This window comes from Phoenix dactylifera, chromosome 11 (genome assembly GCF_009389715.1).
Source record: "Phoenix dactylifera cultivar Barhee BC4 chromosome 11, palm_55x_up_171113_PBpolish2nd_filt_p, whole genome shotgun sequence".
Classification (NCBI taxonomy): Eukaryota; Viridiplantae; Streptophyta; class Magnoliopsida; order Arecales; family Arecaceae; genus Phoenix; species Phoenix dactylifera.
Genome location: NC_052402.1, coordinates 17,555,147 through 17,573,015, shown reverse-complemented (window position 1 = coordinate 17,573,015; position 17,869 = coordinate 17,555,147). Strand labels below are relative to the sequence as shown.

The following is a 17,869-nucleotide window of genomic DNA, read 5'->3' as shown; positions in this document are numbered from 1 at the left end:
GAGAAGTTTTGGGGGTATGCTTCTCTTTCATAGGCACCAACAAGAATTTTTCTGCCATGCCATCAGAACATGTATGTGTTGTCTCGACCTTTGAATATAACATCCGTGTCATGCTGCCATGGATGCCCGAGTAGAACATGGCATGCATCTATATCTATCACATCACACACCACCTCATCCTTGTAGTACTGCCCAATGGACAATAGCACCCTACATACATTTTCCACTCTTGTTTCAACACCTTTCTTAATCCATCCAATCTTGTATCGAGACGGATGCCTTTCTGTCTTCAATCCCATCGCACGAACCAATGCGGAAGAAACAATATTTTCACTGCTGCCGCTGTCAATAATCACATTACACACAATTTTGTTGATGGTGCAGTGGGTTTTGAAGATGTTATGGCGTTGCATTTCCTCTTCATTTCTCAGGGCAAATAGAATTCGCTGAACCACAAAAGAGGCCAGAACTTCCTGAACCCGATTCCGGTTGGGTTCCCTTATGTTTTCGATCCGCAACTCGTTGAGTGTCTGCTGGATGTTTCGCATGGCGTCTTCAAGGTTGCGAACCACCACCCAAAGGGCTGGCATCCCATGATCTTCGTCGATGGGATGGACGCTCTCAACGCTGTTGTTTGCCATCGCCATAGGAAAAACCTGCTCTGATACCAATTGATGCTGCTGGAAGTGTGGGTTTGAGATTCACAAGCGCTGGATCTGAAGAACAAGACTTCTAATTGAGGAAGAAGCTTTGAATCCCAAGCAATTGCTATTTGCTGCCTCAAAACAGAGCATAAAACGGGAATGCTGATATTCAGAAAACATAACGGAGTTCTCTGGTTTTCATTCAATGGCGGCTGAAGAAAAAAACAGAACGGAAGAAACCCCCTCAAGGTCTTCAACGATGTCTTATATAGGCTACACAACCCCAACCCTTTAACCCAAACGAAACAAAGGACTCCTACTCCAACCGGGATTCAACCAGGATTTAGAAAATAAAACAAACCAAATCTAAACCAACTTAAAACGGAAACAAAGACTCATGCCTCATTCGAAACAGAGTTCAAATTCGGAAGGACTTTTGACTAGATGAAACGGAAATCAGATGGTTGATCCCAACTCTTCCTTAACAGCGATTTCATCCACGGTTGAAACATCTCCACAGCTGCGACGTCCTCCGCGATCAGCAACCGGTTCTATGTCATAATTGGACAACTTATGTTGCTTGTGTAGTCTCAACTGATGGTGCGATTTTTTTCTCCTCTAAGCAAGATTCTCCATCTTCCCTCATTTGTATGTTGCTATCAGCATGTTCTTTACTCTTTCCCCATAGAACACTGTAAAGGCCTCCGACCATCAGGCTTCCACCTAAAACACTGCAGCATCAACATGAGACTAGTAGCCAAACTTCTACTTTAAGCATGTTAATATAAAATTGAGAAAGGAGATTTTGTTGAGCATCGAACTACACCTTCCCAAACCAATTTGTTCTGCTAGGAGAAATGAAGAGAGTATCATGGTGATGACTAGAGTTAACGGCATGAACATGGCTAAGAAAACTGGCCCTCTTTTCTCAATGGTCCATGACTGCAAGTAATATGAAACTCCAATGCCAATGATGCTCTGCGCCATGCATCACTTAGACTATGAGTAAAAAATTGCTAGAAGAAATACAATAAGGGAAGTTGAAAAAATTAAGCAATCGTTAACCCTATATATTCCTCATTATTCTCTAGTGATATATATATTTGACATATAACTAAAGTAATTAAAACCATATACTAGTAACCATATACAAATCAGTCCGTCTCCTTTGGCTAATTTGATCATGTATCAGACTCGCTTTTATTTCTGTCAGTGATTAAGGTTGGTTTCATAAGATACCTATAGTAAATGATTAGCACCATCATAAAAGACATCAAAGTATATCTTTGAAATATTGACAAACTAGGCCTTATATAATTATCTAATATCAACTAGCTAAGTCCGCGACTTGCGTTTATCAGCCTAGCAGTCTTCCACTTTGAAGCTTAAAACCTTTTTTTTTCTTGAGAAGAAAGCTTAAAGCCTTGAATCTTTTGGACTGCAGCATAATTTCCACACATCTGTAACCGAGCAATGCTAGCTATGGCAGCAGAAATAAATTCCCTTGCTAGGATTCCTCTTTAAGTTTAGTTTTGGAAATCGATCATTTTTCTTACACAATGTTTCACTGGAACAAAACGGTGCACGCAAAAATATACTTACACCATAACCCACTGCGATTAGATTAATGTCGGAGCCCAACTTCCACCGAGAGAAGTCCCTCTCAGAAGCCAGTGCTATGAAGAATGATTGAGCGGTGCCAAAGTGGCACTGTAGGGTAGTGAATAGAAGCTTGGAAGGATACTCTTGCAACACAGGTCCCTATTTTGAAGTAAGATGAAAACGTTAGGGTGTCCATGTCCACTTTGAAGGATAGAAAGTATGATTAAAGCCTAGAGTCATACCTGCAGCACCATCCACAAAGACAATGTTGAAGCGGCAATGGTCATGAGGAAGGTTCCCAAGATCCATGTATTGTGAGAATGGCTGTGACTTCGATCGCTGTGGCTATGTCCTTGGCCAAGGAGGGAATGGTGGATAAAGGATTTCAAGTGAGGTCCTTTGTAGAAGGCCATTGTCAAAATACCGGCTAGGCAGAGCACCACTCCAGAAACTTTTGCAATCCCTTTACGACTCCTTAACTTGATAGCTTCCATTCTGTTATGTAGAGGCACTGCCCGATTGAGATTTTATAGTAGCATTCATTCAAATAATTATCGTAATTTGGTATTTCATTATGATAGCATGATCTCCATATTCTCTTTTTGTTCGGTGACTGTAACTCCATGAGTGCAAGGTTTGTGGCAGCCATTCATCTTTCTATTTTGTATACTATTGGCTCTCTCAAAAACAAAAATTGCATATTACCATGATGAATGGCATATAATCCTATGAACTCTCGCAAGGCCTCCTTGTCATGGATGATAGTCCTAGATTCCCTGTTTTTTTATTTTTTTGTTGAGAACAATAGTTGGTGTTCAATCAGAATTGTTTGGATTAAATTCTTCAGAAATGCTTCTTAAGTTTAGTCCTAAATCCTCTTCCAGATTGAAGGAAATGTGCAAACTGCTGAACTAAAGCATAGTGTGTGGATCCAAAGCTTCTCTATCCTTATCAATATAAAATAGAACAGTAATCTTTCTGCAAAAAATCCATTGGAGTAGCTACTTATTGTTAAAAAAATACTAGGACTTACGAGCAACGTGATCGAGCCATACCCAAATAGAACAGCCAAAATGAAGGTAAGCACAGGAATGAAATTTATCATTGCAGCTGCCAATGTTGCTGAAGTATAATCAAGAGCCAGGGAGAGTATGTTGAAGTAAACCGCAAGCCTAACCACACATGCACACACAAAAAAAAAGTTAGAAAAGCATGAATAACTTTAGTGCAATAAACTAAAAAAGAACTGTTAAATCCGCAGTATGAAGGATGGTGTCACATAAAAAGAACCAGTGTTTCAAACTAAAGTAGATGTGCAGAATGAAATTTTTGTGTGGATAAATGAGTAGAAAATTAGGAACGCAAGAAGTGATGAGTTCTTCAAAGACTAAATACGCAGCAAAGAGTAGTCGTAATGGTCTGAAGTTAATTACTTGATAGCTATCAAAAGCCAAAACTTACCCCAAGAAAGCTAGCATGAAAATCTTGAAGCAAACCATAAATGGTAGTGGTGGAGCTCTTTTCCTGAAGAACAAAATTCTTCAACCATCCATGAATAAAGTAACTACTAAAGAATGGAATTATACAAAAGGGGGGGGAGGGAGTACCTTTCAAGTACAAATGCGATAGGTGTCAAGAACAGAGCTGCAGATGCTTGTCTATAGAACACAAAAACAGTAGTGCTCATGCCTGTATTGAAGGCAGCCTTGGTGAGAATCTGCATGCCGACACGTATCAAACTTATCAGGACAGCAACCAGATAAACCTTTGCGTTGTTCATGACTAGAGCTTGGCTTAGAGCTTCTCAAGGTGGGGGGATGGGTAGAAGGGAAGAGAGAACTAGAAGTTGTTAAATGGATGTGCATGCAAAACATAGCAAAATAATATCTCTTCCTTTTTCCTCAATAAAAAATCTCGCTGATTTTGAGGACCAATCAGGAGCAAAAGGATGAGCAAGTGCTGTCTAAATGGACAAGATTCTTCGCCACTAGTAGCTAGCACTGACATATTCTATTTTTCAATCATCCAATCACAATATAGAGAACAAATGAGACAGGTTCCGTGTGTTGTCTGTGAGATATCATATGCCGTGCTTACGGGTAAACATAATTCTTCAGAAAATCCCCCATCCGAACTTAAACACATACACAAAGTAACCGTTGGATTCTCCGCAAACTCAAGCGCAGGAAAAAGAGGAGGTTGGAGGGGGGTTGGGGGAGGCGGGGGTGTGGAAGAGAAATCTGCTAACCAATTCCACAAAGCCATGCCGCGTGAGCATAGAACAATGATGTGCAATATGATCTAATTTCCAGCGTGGGAAAACCATGCATAAAACTATGATTACAAAAGAGTGAACATTAAGCATCAGAATAGAAACTTTGCCCCAAATCCGGAACATAACATAGTCGTGCTACCATGAGATGTCGCCCCCGATAACATGCATGAAGCCCAATATATATATATATATATATATATATATATATATATATATATTTATATATAATTTGTATAATAATAAAAGTGGTCCAATTTTTTACTAAACAAAGAGGTCCAGGTACATGGCATCTAAATATCCAAGCTACATAACCCATATTTTCATAGTCATAAACTAAATTTATTATTGGCTTGCTACTATGCTTTGATGCATATTATCTCGACCTCCACTTGAATTATCCCTTCTTGCACCTAACAACTTGTTTTGTCTAAAAAGAACAAAGAGAAAGATGTGATTCTAGCTCAGTAAGTAACCATGTACTATCTTATATAACAATTTATGCATCAGTTTTATATGATTTAATGTGTCATTGAAAATAACTTTTATTGCAAATCAAGCATTTTATAGATATAATTACATAACAATTCATGACATGAAAATCTGATCATGCGTGAATAAATCATGGAGATAGTTAAACCATTTCACCAAGTAATTAGAGCATTTCGTAACAACCACATAATAAAACAAGTTATAAAACCAAATATGTTATTGCATATGCAAATTCCATAAATAGTCATATCATGACATAAAAACAATACTCTCGGACTAAATGCTCAGGTCACCTTGTAACTATGATAGGGTCGTAATCGACTATATATCACAGTCTGCCAACTATTAAAACCACTAGCAGGGCCGTATGCCAACTATTATATCTATTGGTGAAGGCTGTATGCCGACTATTATACCTATTGGTGAGAGTTGTGGAGGGTTGACGGCTGCAGCCGGAGGAGCAGCCGAAAGTCTAGCGGCAAGACAATGGGCGGAACGACCATCAGATTGGTTTTTTTTTTGGTCTAATTCCAACCCTTTGCCAGATTCTGGCCATTGCTGGGTTGATCAGGATGGGAAGATCGAGGGAGGAAATGGGTGACCTTGGCTCTGACGAGCTTGAGGTTGTGGATCTGGTAGCTCAAAGTAGGGCACAGTGAGCCCAATAGGGGAAAGGAAGAGGAAGGAGGAAAGAGAGGGAAGAGGAAGAAGATCATGGTGGAGAGATCCAAGGGGGAGGAGGCGAAGTGAGGCTATGGAACAAGGAAAGAATTAGAGTGGACGAGGCGGTCTGCCAAAAAAGGAAAGGTCGAGCGCAGAATCAACAATTCCAACCGGCCCTTCCCTATCTGGCTTGAGGTTCTAGCTAGGCTGCTGAGCTTTTTTTTTTTTTTTTTTTTTTTTTTTTTTTGCTAAAGCGGGCATGTCAAACTATGCGAGTTCGGACACACCCAATAAAGTCAGAAAATAAAATATCACGGAATGTACTAGGCAAATCCGCATCTCGAGTCCACAATGTACCACCTGCGTGATTGGCCGTATAAGCGGCCATCTAGTCTGCAGCACCGTTAGCCTCCCTAAAGACGTCCTTTGCCTCAAAGGCCACTCCATCGCCGCCCATCGACCAAATATCACGCAGCAAGGGGTGGTCCCCTCTTAGACCACTCGGACCCCCCTGGATCCAACCTATCACGGTAACTGAGTCCCTTCCAAAATGATAGAGGTGGACTGCAGCACCCGTCGGGCGTAACGAATACCCGCCTATGCCGCTCGTAGCTCAGCTTCGGGAGCAGTGGTGTCTGAAAGCTGACAGCCACCAGCAGCAACCACTCGTGAATGCGAGTCCCTGATCACGAAGCCCGCATCCCCTCTACTCCCACCGTCGACTGCTAAGCTTTGATAGCCTGGTTTCTTCCCTAGGTAGCCCAAGTCGACTCGGCTCAATGAGTCGAGTCAGCTGGGTTTTTACTTTTTACACATCAAGCCTCCTTAAGTTGATAACTTCTATTTTGTTATGTAGAGGCACTGCTTGATTAAGATTTTATAGTAACATTCACTCAAATAACTATCGTAATTTGGCATTTCATTATGATAGCATGATCTCCATATTCTCATTATGTTCGGTGACCATATATCTCCATGAGTGCAAGGTTTGTGGCAGCCATTCATCTTTCTACTTTGTATACTATTGTTTCTCTCGAAAACAAATATTGTCTATTACCATGAGGAGTGGCATATAATCCCATGAACTCTCACAAAGCCTCATTTTCATGGATGATAGTTATAGATGCCCTTTTTCCTTTTTCTTTTCTTCAATGATCCATAAATATAGTAACTACTAAAGAATGGAACTATAAGAAAGGGGAGGAAGGAATAACTTTCAAGTACAAATGCAATAGGCGCCAAGAACAGAGCTGCAGTTACTCGTCTATAGAACACAAAAACAGCAGTGCTCATGCCTGTATTGAAGGCAGCCTTGGTGAGAATCTGCATGCCGACACATATCAAACTTATCAGGACAGCAACCAGATAAACCTTTGCGTCGTTCATAACTAGAGCTTGGCATAGAGCTTCTCGAGGTGGGGGGGGGGAGAGGGATGGGTCGAAGGGAAGAGCACTCTGCTAACCAATTTCACAAAGTATGCCATGCAGCATCAGAATAGAAAAATAATGTGCAATATAATCTAATTTGCAGCATGGCAAACCAATGCATAAAACTATGATTACAACAAGAGTGAAGAGAACTTTAAAAAGTAAAATAAAAATAAAGATAAAATAAAGAACAACAATTAGACAGGACAATAGTTTTTTTTTTTTTGGTGCATCGGCGCCTCACACACAACGGGTGTGAGTGTAGCCCAAAAAGTCAGAAAGAAGCAAAAACTGCAAAGAGTCACGTCCGTCCCAGATAACATCTCCGGAATGTTGGGTCGCATAAGAGGCCACCCAGTCCGCAGCACAGTTGGCCTCCCTGTACACATGAGTAGCCTGGAATACAATACAGTCGCCCAGAAGGCTGCGAGTATCCTGAATCAACCACATGCTCCCATCAGACCGCCTAGAGCTCAGGATCTCCTCGATCACCGTGGCAGCATCCCCCTCAAGAATGATGTGATCCGCACCCAGCACATGTCTCGCATAGGAAACATCCTCCTAAGCGGCCCTAACCTCGGCCCGATAGGGGTCTGGTCAAAAATACGCCGCCCCCCCCAGCCACCACTAGTCTAGCCTGCTGATCTCTGATGACAAACCCAGCGCCACTGCAACCACCCACCCTGACGCTGCCGTCAAAGTTCACCTTAAGAAAACTAGGAGGTGGGGGCTCCCAGGAGACAAGCTTGATCCTAGACGCTATGCTAGCGGAATGACAACGCAGTGGTGTCAAGGACCTCTACTGCATGACGTAGGGCCCTTTCCGGCCAACCCAAGGGATGACAACGCAGTGGTGTCAAGGACCTCTACTGCATGACGTAGGGCCCTTTCCACCACCGCTCTCGGGTGCGCATCATTATCCTCAAATACTTAGGCATTCCTATCCAGCCAGCAATGGTAAGCCAGATAAGCCGCCCTAATCCCCTGCTCCAGTCGGTCAGGCCGTCGAGAAGCCTCAGCCAAAAAAGATCAAAAACTCCTCAATCGATGCCCACCTTCAACGCAGATCAGATTAATCCGAGGCGCACGCCCAATCCCGAGCAGCCCGCTGGCAGCCAAACAAGACGTGGAAGATAGACTCTTCCGCCTCCTGACAAATCTCACAAACTGGGACGAGTCTCACACCCTTCCGGGCCAACACTTCCCTGGTGGGCAGGCCACCCCAGGCCACCTTTCAAACAAACAAAGCCACATTGGGGTGGATACGTAGGCGATCAAATTTAACTCGAGTATTTTATACCTTAAAAGTTTATCTTTGTTTTGACATGATTCATTTTGGATATAATCATGCAAATGTACCGATCAAGTTAGACAAAATCAAATAAATGTTCATACATTTAGGTTGTAGATAAAAACAGTGGTTTTTAAACTTTTTAATCTTTTTTGGGAGTGAAAAACAGAGGAGATAATCATTTCACTTTATTATTGAGGGGGAAATTATTCGCAAATCCCTAATTTGTTCTTGAATTACTTGCAAGTCTCCTTCTCACATGCTTCATATATATAATTGGTAGACTTTGTTGCCGACTTCACTTTAGATGGACACCGTTGATGAGAAACTATTTAAAGATTCCTGCTTCGATATTAGATTACTTAGCGGTCCCGACACAAGCTTCATGCAAAACCGGCAATTTACTGCCAACTTTATGTCGATACTTTTTTTGAGGAGAATTTATTTACAGATCCCTCAGTTGATTCTAAATTGCTTTTTAAGTCCCTGACCGAGAAGCGCTGCAAATGAAGAAGGCAGCAGCTGATGACTTGGATACAGTTGAGAACAAAAAATATCAATCATCAGTTGGGTCGTGAATTATTTTGTAGGTTCTTGCCATGCGATCATCATATAAAGTTGGCAGCAGACACTGACTTCACTTTAAATGGATCAAGGAGACAAAGCTTTGTAAAAGACAGCTTAAATCACTTGGTAAGTCCTTTATCTTACAAAGCTTCATAGAAGACAAAGTTCTCCTGCAGTGTCATATACATATATATAAAGACCCTCTCTCATGGTATCTCAAGAGGCCAGGCCTATTAGGCCCCATTTGGGGGAGCTTTTGGAGGATCAAAAAGTATTTTTGGATGAAAATGGTGTTTGGTAAAAATTTCGGAAAGCTGTTTCAGCTTTTTCAGGAATCTAAAAAGAGAGAAGCTCCAATTTGGAGCTTTCCGACAAAGCCGATTTTTTTGACCAAAATACCCCCCATTTAAAAGTCTCTTTTTCCTCCCAAAACTTCCATCCCATTGCCTCTTCCTCTCTCACCCATCCCTCTCCCTCTCTCTCTCTATCTTCTTTTTCCTCTAAACGCCGCCACCCCTGTTTCTTTTTCTTCTTCTTTTTTTTTTTGGGAGGCAGCCTGTGGTTGCCCACGGTGGCAGCCACTACGCTGACCACCACCTGTGGCCGCCGACCCCTCCGTAGGCCGTCGCGATGCCACCCGTGGCGCGCGGCCGGCCCGTGGAGCGGCCGGGCTCGACCACGGGATGGTTGGGCCTTTGCCAGCCGCGGGACGGGGGAGGCGACTGCAGTGAAGCCCACTTCACTGCGCCGCGGCAAGCCGCAGCCATGGCCCGGCCCCCTCCCGGGACCCCTCCCGCGGCCGCCGCGGGCCGGCCTCCTTCTGGCGCCGCCGCTCACGGGAGGATAAGAAAGGAGAAGAAGGGAAGAGAGGAAGGAGAAGAAGAGAAGAAAAAAGAAAAGAAAAAAAAAAGAAAAAAAAGAAGAAAAGGAAAGTGTTGCCCAGATAGACAACCCAAGAGGGGGGGTGAATTGGGTTTTTAAAATAATTTGCAACTAAAATATTTGTGGATGACTAATTAAGACTTTAGCAAGATGATTAGTTAGTTGCTATGTGCTGTGAGTGAGATGAGAGTAAGAGAAAGAGACAAACAATCACAAACACAAAGTTTTTATAGTGGTTCGGAGCTAACCCTTGCTCCTACGTCCACTCCCCAAGTCTCACTTGGGAATTCACTATAACCCCCTGGATTACAGTCGGTTGTTTTACAAGCTCACAACCAAACTTGTTGTTTTACGAGCTCACAACGAACTCGGTCGGTTTTTCCTGGCTCACCGACTAGAACCACCCCGATTGTTTTCCCGGGATCACAATCGAACCCTTACACGTTGGTTTTAACCTAGGCTCACCAACCAACCTCTACACCCTTGATTCAATCCCCCGATTGAACCAAGCTAAGACAATATGCTAATAATGAGGACAAACAGAAAAACAGAGCTTCTCAAAAGCAAATATACAGCAATATTAATAAAAGCAAAGTTAAGAGCCCTCAAACGCGTTTAAGTTGGAGAAGAGAAAGGGCTTCTTGAACTTCGGGTCTCCTCTTGAAATTCTGGACGACTTGAAGGCAGGAGGAGATCTCTTTCAATGTTGGGAAGATGTGGTTGGAAGGAGTTAATGGCGCTCTTCCCTCTTTTCGTTGAAAAACCACTTGAAGAGAATGAATGCTTGATCTTTTTGAATGGAATGGTAGTTCTCTGCCTTGCTACAGTCCTCTGTGGCTATTTAAACCATCCCCCACGGAAACTAGCCGTTAGACACCTTTTTCTGCCCGTTCTGCACACTCTGCACAACCTGACAATGTGTCCGTTGGGGTCGGAGTCGACTCGCGCGATCTGGAGTCGACTCGGCTGTAGCGGGAGTCGACTCATGCTCTTCTGGAGTCGGCTCGGCAACTGTTCCGGATTTGAATTAAAGTGACCTCCTCGACTGGGAGTCGACTCGACTTAACCCGGAGTCGACTCGCCAACATCTGGAGCTGACTTGCCATTTTCGGAGTCGGCTCATCCCATGAAGTCCATGGAGCTAATTTTCAACTTGGCCCACTCGAGTCGACTCGACAGTCCTAGGAGTCGACTCGGCGCTCAGAGCCCGAACTCCCGATCTTCTGTCATTTGCCTCGTCCAGTCTTGGAGTCGACTCGGACTGTTCCGGAGTCGACTCGGCTCTCAGTTTCCGAAACATACCCTTCTGCCTTTTTGGTGTAGCGCTGCTTTGGAGTCGACTCGAGCTGTCTGGGAGTCGACTCGGCTCTCAGAGACAATAATTCGGTCTTCTGTCTTTTTGGGGTCGCGCTGTCTCGGAGTCGACTCGCGCATTGCGGGAGTCGACTCGAATCTCAGTGTCCGAAAACTGCTCTCTGACTTTTCCTTTGTGTACCACTGAGAGTCGACTCTCGCTTTCTTTGGAGTCGACCTGCCAACCATCGGAGTCGACTCGCGTTCCACAGGAGTCGACTCGAATCTCAGGGTCGAAAATCGCTCTCTGACTTTTCTGTCTGTAACACCTTGGAGTCGACTCATACTACTTCGGAGTCGACTCGGTAAGCATCGGAGTCGACTCGCGCACTTCAAGAGTCGACTCGCTGACAGGTTTTGAGTTGATGCTTTCTGTTCGTCTGTCTGTTCTCAGTCGGAGTCGACTCGTAATGATCCGGAGTCGACTCGAGCCCATGCCAGTGATTCTGATACGCTTGGAGTCGACTCGTAATATTCTGGAGTCGACTCGAGTCTCAGACTTTGATTCAAACTGACTTCTTAACTTATCCAAACTATCTTGAACCAAATCTAGAGACACTTAGACAAGATTTTCACTGAAACACTCAATTGAATTCATTAGTAAACAAAAGATATACTCAAATGCTTTGAGCTCATCAAAATCAAATAGGGTTTTAATCAATCACTCCACAATCTCCCCCTTTTTGATGATGACAAAACATTGAGTATATGTAAAGTGAATTGCTCAATAAATAGGAAAATAAAATCCATAAATGAATTCAAGTGTCTGGTTATTTAATTTATCCAAGCTTGAAAGGTGTGAAACAATAAATTTTGGAGTTAAAGCTCCCCCTTTCATTTGGAATTATATAAGCCTTCATATCATGCAATCAATTGTTTGGCTTATATATATTTAATGATTTAGCTTTCTTAAAAATTCAGATTCTCCCCCTCAACATATGCATTCATCTTTGTTTTGGTTCTCTGAATTTCCTTTTAATGCATTGAAGTTTTTGGACTGAAATTTTTGGTTTTTAGAGGGAAAATCTGTCAATTTGTTCTTGAGTTGGATTCAACTAATCTCCGAATATCCCTTGAATAGATTCTGGAGATTACTCCATTAGGAGCCCCAACAGAGAGATAATGAGCCTCGAGGTACCAAATCCACTAAGAACAAATTATTGTGTGTTTTTAAAAGTTTTTTTTTTAATTTTTATTTATTCCTTTTATATATCTATTACATATTTCTCCCCCTTTTTGTCATCGTATCAAAAAGGAGGTAAGCAGAACAAACAATCAATTAGAGATCAAATTGCACACAATTGAAGAGAATACGTCTACTCATTGTATTGATGTGTATGTAAATACATTTCAGAATACAATAAGTAAAGCAAAAAAGTACATGTCAAAATAACACAAAATGATCTAAGGCTTCCTCGAGGAGGATGCGGGTCCCCGGGGCATGCGCTCTGCAAGTAGTGTGACTGCATTGGTGACGTGCTCGAGCTGTCGGATAATGGCCGAGGTGGCCCTGCTATGTGTCGTATCGAGCTCGGTCACCGACTTCTGAAGTGTGTCCAGCTTGTCGATGAGCACATTCGCCAAGCGCTCGGCCCCCTGGGTAGTGGTGCCCATGTCGTGTCGCATGTCATCGCGCATCTTCCGAGTGGTGCTCGTGACTTCGCTCATGCTGTGGAACTGGGCCTGGATCAAGCTCCTAACGTTGTAGATCTCTTCCCGCACATGGGCCGTCATCTCAGTCACGGCTGTCAAGGAAGGGACCAACGCCGAAGAAGGTGCGGGAGAGGGAGCAGGCACTGAACCCCGGAGCTCCCTAAGTAGATCATCTAATCTTAGGTACCCAAGTTTTCTTGGGTCCTTCATGGTTAGTCATATTGGTTCCTTTTGAAACCCATACCCTTTTATTTTTTCTTTTAGTTTTCCCTTTCCTATAGTCACATACATTTGCTTTATGTCCTACAGTTCCACAACAAAAATAGGTTATTTTCTTAGTTTTACTCCCCTGCCTTAACAAAGAAGTTACTAAGAAGTTTTTGCTTATTTTTAGGTTTATATCCTAAACCTGCTCTATTGAATACAGCTCGTTGACTATTAAGTATCATATTCAATTTTTCAAAACTGTATGTAAATTTTTCAACCAAAGGTTTGTATTTTTCAAGTTCTTTAGTTAGTGTTTGTTTTTCCGTTTTTAGAATATTCAATTCTTTTGTAAGATTCTCTTTTAAGATTTGTTTATTGTTTTTAAGTTCTGAATTTTCCTTAATTAGTTTTTCATTATCTTTACTCAAGGTATTAGTTTTTTGACTTAAGAGTTGGTTGCTTGTCTTAAGTTCTAAATTTTCTTTGGTGATAAAGTCCTTATCCTTAACCAATTTATCGTATTTATGTAGGTATGATTGATTAGCTAGCTTTAGCTCTTTATTCTTAATATTTATAGCCTTATATTCAATCATAAGTTCATTAAATGCATCATACAGTTCATCAAACGTAAAATCTAGATGTGTTTCGGATGTTACCTAATTGTCATTGGCCATGAAGCAGAAATTGGCCTTTTCTTCTAGTTCCTCATCCGATGATGACGATGATGCGTCGGAGTCCGATAGGGTGGTGACAAGAGCTTTCTTCTTCTTGTACTTGCTCCCCTTCTTCAGTAGGGGACACTCAGCTCTGATGTGCCCCGGCTTCTTGCACTCATAACACCCAATCCCCTCATTTTCCCTTTCCTTACCTTTATCCTTGCGATAGGAATTTGAGGGGCCTCTCCTTTGATGAAAGGTCTTCTTTTGGTTGATGAATTTTCTGAACTTGCGCACGAGAAGAGCCTCATCATCATCTCCCTCATGATCCTCTTCTTCACTGCTGCTACTGCAAGACAAGTCTTTATTAGTTGAAGTAGATTTAAGAGCTATTACCTTTTTCTTATGGGAGGACTCTTCTTCGTTGTGTTGCTTCATGGTTAGCTCGTGCGTCATTAGAGATCCAAGAAGCTCCTCAAGAGGAAGCTTGTTCAAATCCTTTGCTTCTTGGATTGCCGTCACTTTGGCTTTCCATGACCTTGGTAAGCAGCGAAGAATCTTCCTGACAAGATCACTGTTAGTATAGTTTTTGCCAAGGCTTTTTAGGCCATTAACAATGTCAGTAAATCTAGTGAACATGCATGTGATTGTTTCATTAGAATCCATCTTAAATAGTTCATACTTATGAACCAATATATTTATTTTGGATTCTTTGACTTGATTTGTGCCCTCATGGGTCACTTCAAGTCTATCCCAAATCTCTTTTGCAGAATTGCAAGTAGAGACTCTATTGAATTCATTCCTATCTAGTGCACAATAGAGCACATTCATTGCTTTGGCATTGAGTTGTGCCTTCCTAAAGTCATGGTCATCCCAATCCTTTTCTAGTTTGGGTACTGTGACACCCTCTACATGGATGGATGGGATGTATGGTCCATTCAATATGATGGTCCACATCTCATAATCTTGGGCTTGGATAAATATCCTCATCCTAGCCTTCTAATATGAGTAGTCGGATCCATTAAAGAATGGGGGTCTTTGGGTGGACTGACCCTCGATGTGGGAAGATCCAAATGGGGTTGTCATTTTGATCTTTGACTCTTAGGGTAGAAGAGTTTAGGCTCTGATACCACTTGTTGCCCAGATAGACAACCCAAGAGGGGGGGTGAATTGGGTTTTTAAAATAATTTGCAACTAAAATATTTGTGGATGACTAATTAAGACTTTAGCAAGATGATTAGTTAGTTGCTATGTGCTGTGAGTGAGATGAGAGTAAGAGAAAGAGACAAACAATCACAAACACAAGGTTTTTATAGTGGTTCGGAGCTAACCCTTGCTCCTACGTCCACTCCCCAAGTCTCACTTGGGAATTCACTATAACCCCCTAGATTACAGTCGGTTGTTTTACAAGCTCACAACCAAACTTGTTGTTTTACGAGCTCACAACGAACTCGGTCGGTTTTCCCTGGCTCACCGACTAGAACCACCCCGATTGTTTTCCCGGGATCACAATCGAACCCTTACACGTTGGTTTTAACCTAGGCTCACCAACCAACCTCTACACCCTTGATTCAATCCCCCGATTGAACCAAGCTAAGACAATATGCTAATAATGAGGACAAACAGAAAAACAGAGCTTCTCAAAAGCAAATATACAGCAATATTAATAAAAGCAAAGTTAAGAGCCCTCAAACGCGTTTAAGTTGGAGAAGAGAAAGGGCTTCTTGAACTTCGGGTCTCCTCTTGAAATTCTGGACGACTTGAAGGCAGGAGGAGATCTCTTTCAATGTTGGGAAGATGTGGTTGGAAGGAGTTAATGGCGCTCTTCCCTCTTTTCGTTGAAAAACTACTTGCAGAGAATGAATGCTTGATCTTTTTGAATGGAATGGTAGTTCTCTGCCTTGCTACAGTCCTCTGTGGCTATTTAAACCATCCCCCACGGAAACTAGCCGTTAGACACCTTTTTCTGCCCGTTCTGCACACTCTGCACAACCTGACAATGTGTCCGTTGGGGTCGGAGTCGACTCGCGCGATCTGGAGTCGACTCGGCTGTAGCGGGAGTCGACTCATGCTTTTCTGGAGTCGGCTCGGCAACTGTTCCGGATTTGAATTAAAGTGACCTCCTCGACTGGGAGTCGACTCGACTTAACCCGGAGTCGACTCGCCAACATCTGGAGCTGACTTGCCATTTTCGGAGTCGGCTCATCCCATGAAGTCCATGGAGCTAATTTTCAACTTGGCCCACTCGAGTCGACTCGACAGTCCTGGGAGTCGACTCGGCGCTCAGAGCCCGAACTCCCGATCTTCTGTCATTTGCCTCGTCCAGTCTTGGAGTCGACTCGGACTGTTCCGGAGTCGACTCGGCTCTCAGTTTCCGAAACATACCCTTCTGCCTTTTTGGTGTAGCGCTGCCTTGGAGTCGACTCGAGCTGTCTGGGAGTCGACTCGGCTCTCAGAGACAATAATTCGGTCTTCTGTCTTTTTGGGGTCGCGCTGTCTCGGAGTCGACTCGCGCATTGCAGGAGTCGACTCGAATCTCAGTGTCCGAAAACTGTTCTCTGACTTTTCCTTTGTGTACCACTGAAAGTCGACTCTCGCTTTCTTTGGAGTCGACCTGCCAACCATCGGAGTCGACTCGCGTTCCACAGGAGTCGACTCGAATCTCAGGGTCGAAAATCGCTCTCTGACTTTTCTGTCTGTAACACCTTGGAGTCGACTCATACTACTTCGGAGTCGACTCGGTAAGCATCAGAGTCGACTCGCGCACTTCAGGAGTCGACTCGCTGACAGGTTTTGAGTTGATGCTTTCTGTTCGTCTGTCTGTTCTCAGTCGGAGTCGACTCGTAATGATCCGGAGTCGACTCGAGCCCGTGCCAGTGATTCTGATACGCTTGGAGTCGACTCGTAATATTCTGGAGTCGACTCGAGTCTCAGACTTTGATTCAAACTGACTTCTTAACTTATCCAAACTATCTTGAACCAAATCTAGAGACACTTAGACAAGATTTTCACTGAAACACTCAATTGAATTCATTAGTAAACAAAAGATATACTCAAATGCTTTGAGCTCATCAAAATCAAATAGGGTTTTAATCAATCACTCCACAAAAAGAAAAAGAAAAAAAAATAAATAAATAAATAAATAAATGTATAAATAAATATGTATATAAATAAACAAATAAACAAATAAATAAATAAATAAGATAATAAATAAATATATTTTAATGAAATAAAATAATATATAAATAACTAAATAAAATAAATAAATAAATAAAAAGGGAAATAATGAGTGAGTGGCGAATAATCTGATCTAAATAAATAAATAAATAAATAAAAATATTAGTAATTATTTAACTAATTTTATCATCTAGCTAGAAATTTGTTAGAAAAATAAATGATCATCAGAAGGGTGAAAAATTAATTTACACTAATAATTACAATATTTTTATGCATTTATTATTATATTATACTATAAATATAATATTATACAGCATTATATCATAATACATTGATATGTTATGTTAAATAATTTAATATTATATTAAATTATCCTATAGGATATAATGTTATAGTACTATGTTATAATAATATTATATTACATTACATTAATATTATACTATATCATATATTTATGTATTAATATATATTATATTTTATTATACTCTGTTATATAATACTAGTAATGTCCTTTATCGTTATTTTGTTACACAAAAGTACTTTCTCAGTTTGTTTACCAAACACATGTTAAAGTGCCACAGCACTTTAGAAATATGTTACCAAACAGCAAACAGTTTTTTTATAAAAGCTCTACTTCATAAAGCTCTACTTCCAACAACTCTACTTCCAAAAGCTCTACTACCAACAGCTCTCCCAAATAGAGCCTTAATCATTGATCGCGGTCGACCGATCGTGGTCGACCGATCGCGGGAGGTGGAGAAGAAACTTCCCAACCTCCCCAATCTTGCCGGGCTCCGAGAGTCCTAGGCGATCCAACCATTGGCCGGATAAGGCCAGGATATTTAGTTTTAAGTTTTCTCCTTCTCCTCTGTTGAAGCGATCTCAAACCTCGAAGCAAGCCACCGATTTCAAATCTTCTTCTCGAATTTTCTTCCTTGATTCGTCGCCGGAAAGAGCCTCCAGACCACCTCATCGGATCGAG

General features: G+C 42.0%; 1 protein-coding gene across 1 annotated transcript; it reads right to left on the bottom strand.

Moving 5' to 3' along the window:
- Positions 1-844: 844 nt before the first annotated feature.
- Positions 845-4,476, bottom strand: LOC120112414 (WAT1-related protein At5g64700-like). The gene is made up of 7 exons (XM_039131796.1): positions 3,854-4,476; positions 3,708-3,770; positions 3,302-3,418; positions 2,489-2,741; positions 2,247-2,405; positions 1,471-1,622; positions 845-1,375 (listed from the first exon to the last, which is right to left on the bottom strand). Exons 1-7 carry the CDS (start codon positions 4,024-4,026, stop codon positions 1,216-1,218), a joined length of 1,077 nt encoding a protein of 358 aa, XP_038987724.1. The 5' UTR covers positions 4,027-4,476; the 3' UTR covers positions 845-1,215.
- Between the last annotated feature and the right edge of the window lie 13,393 nt (positions 4,477-17,869).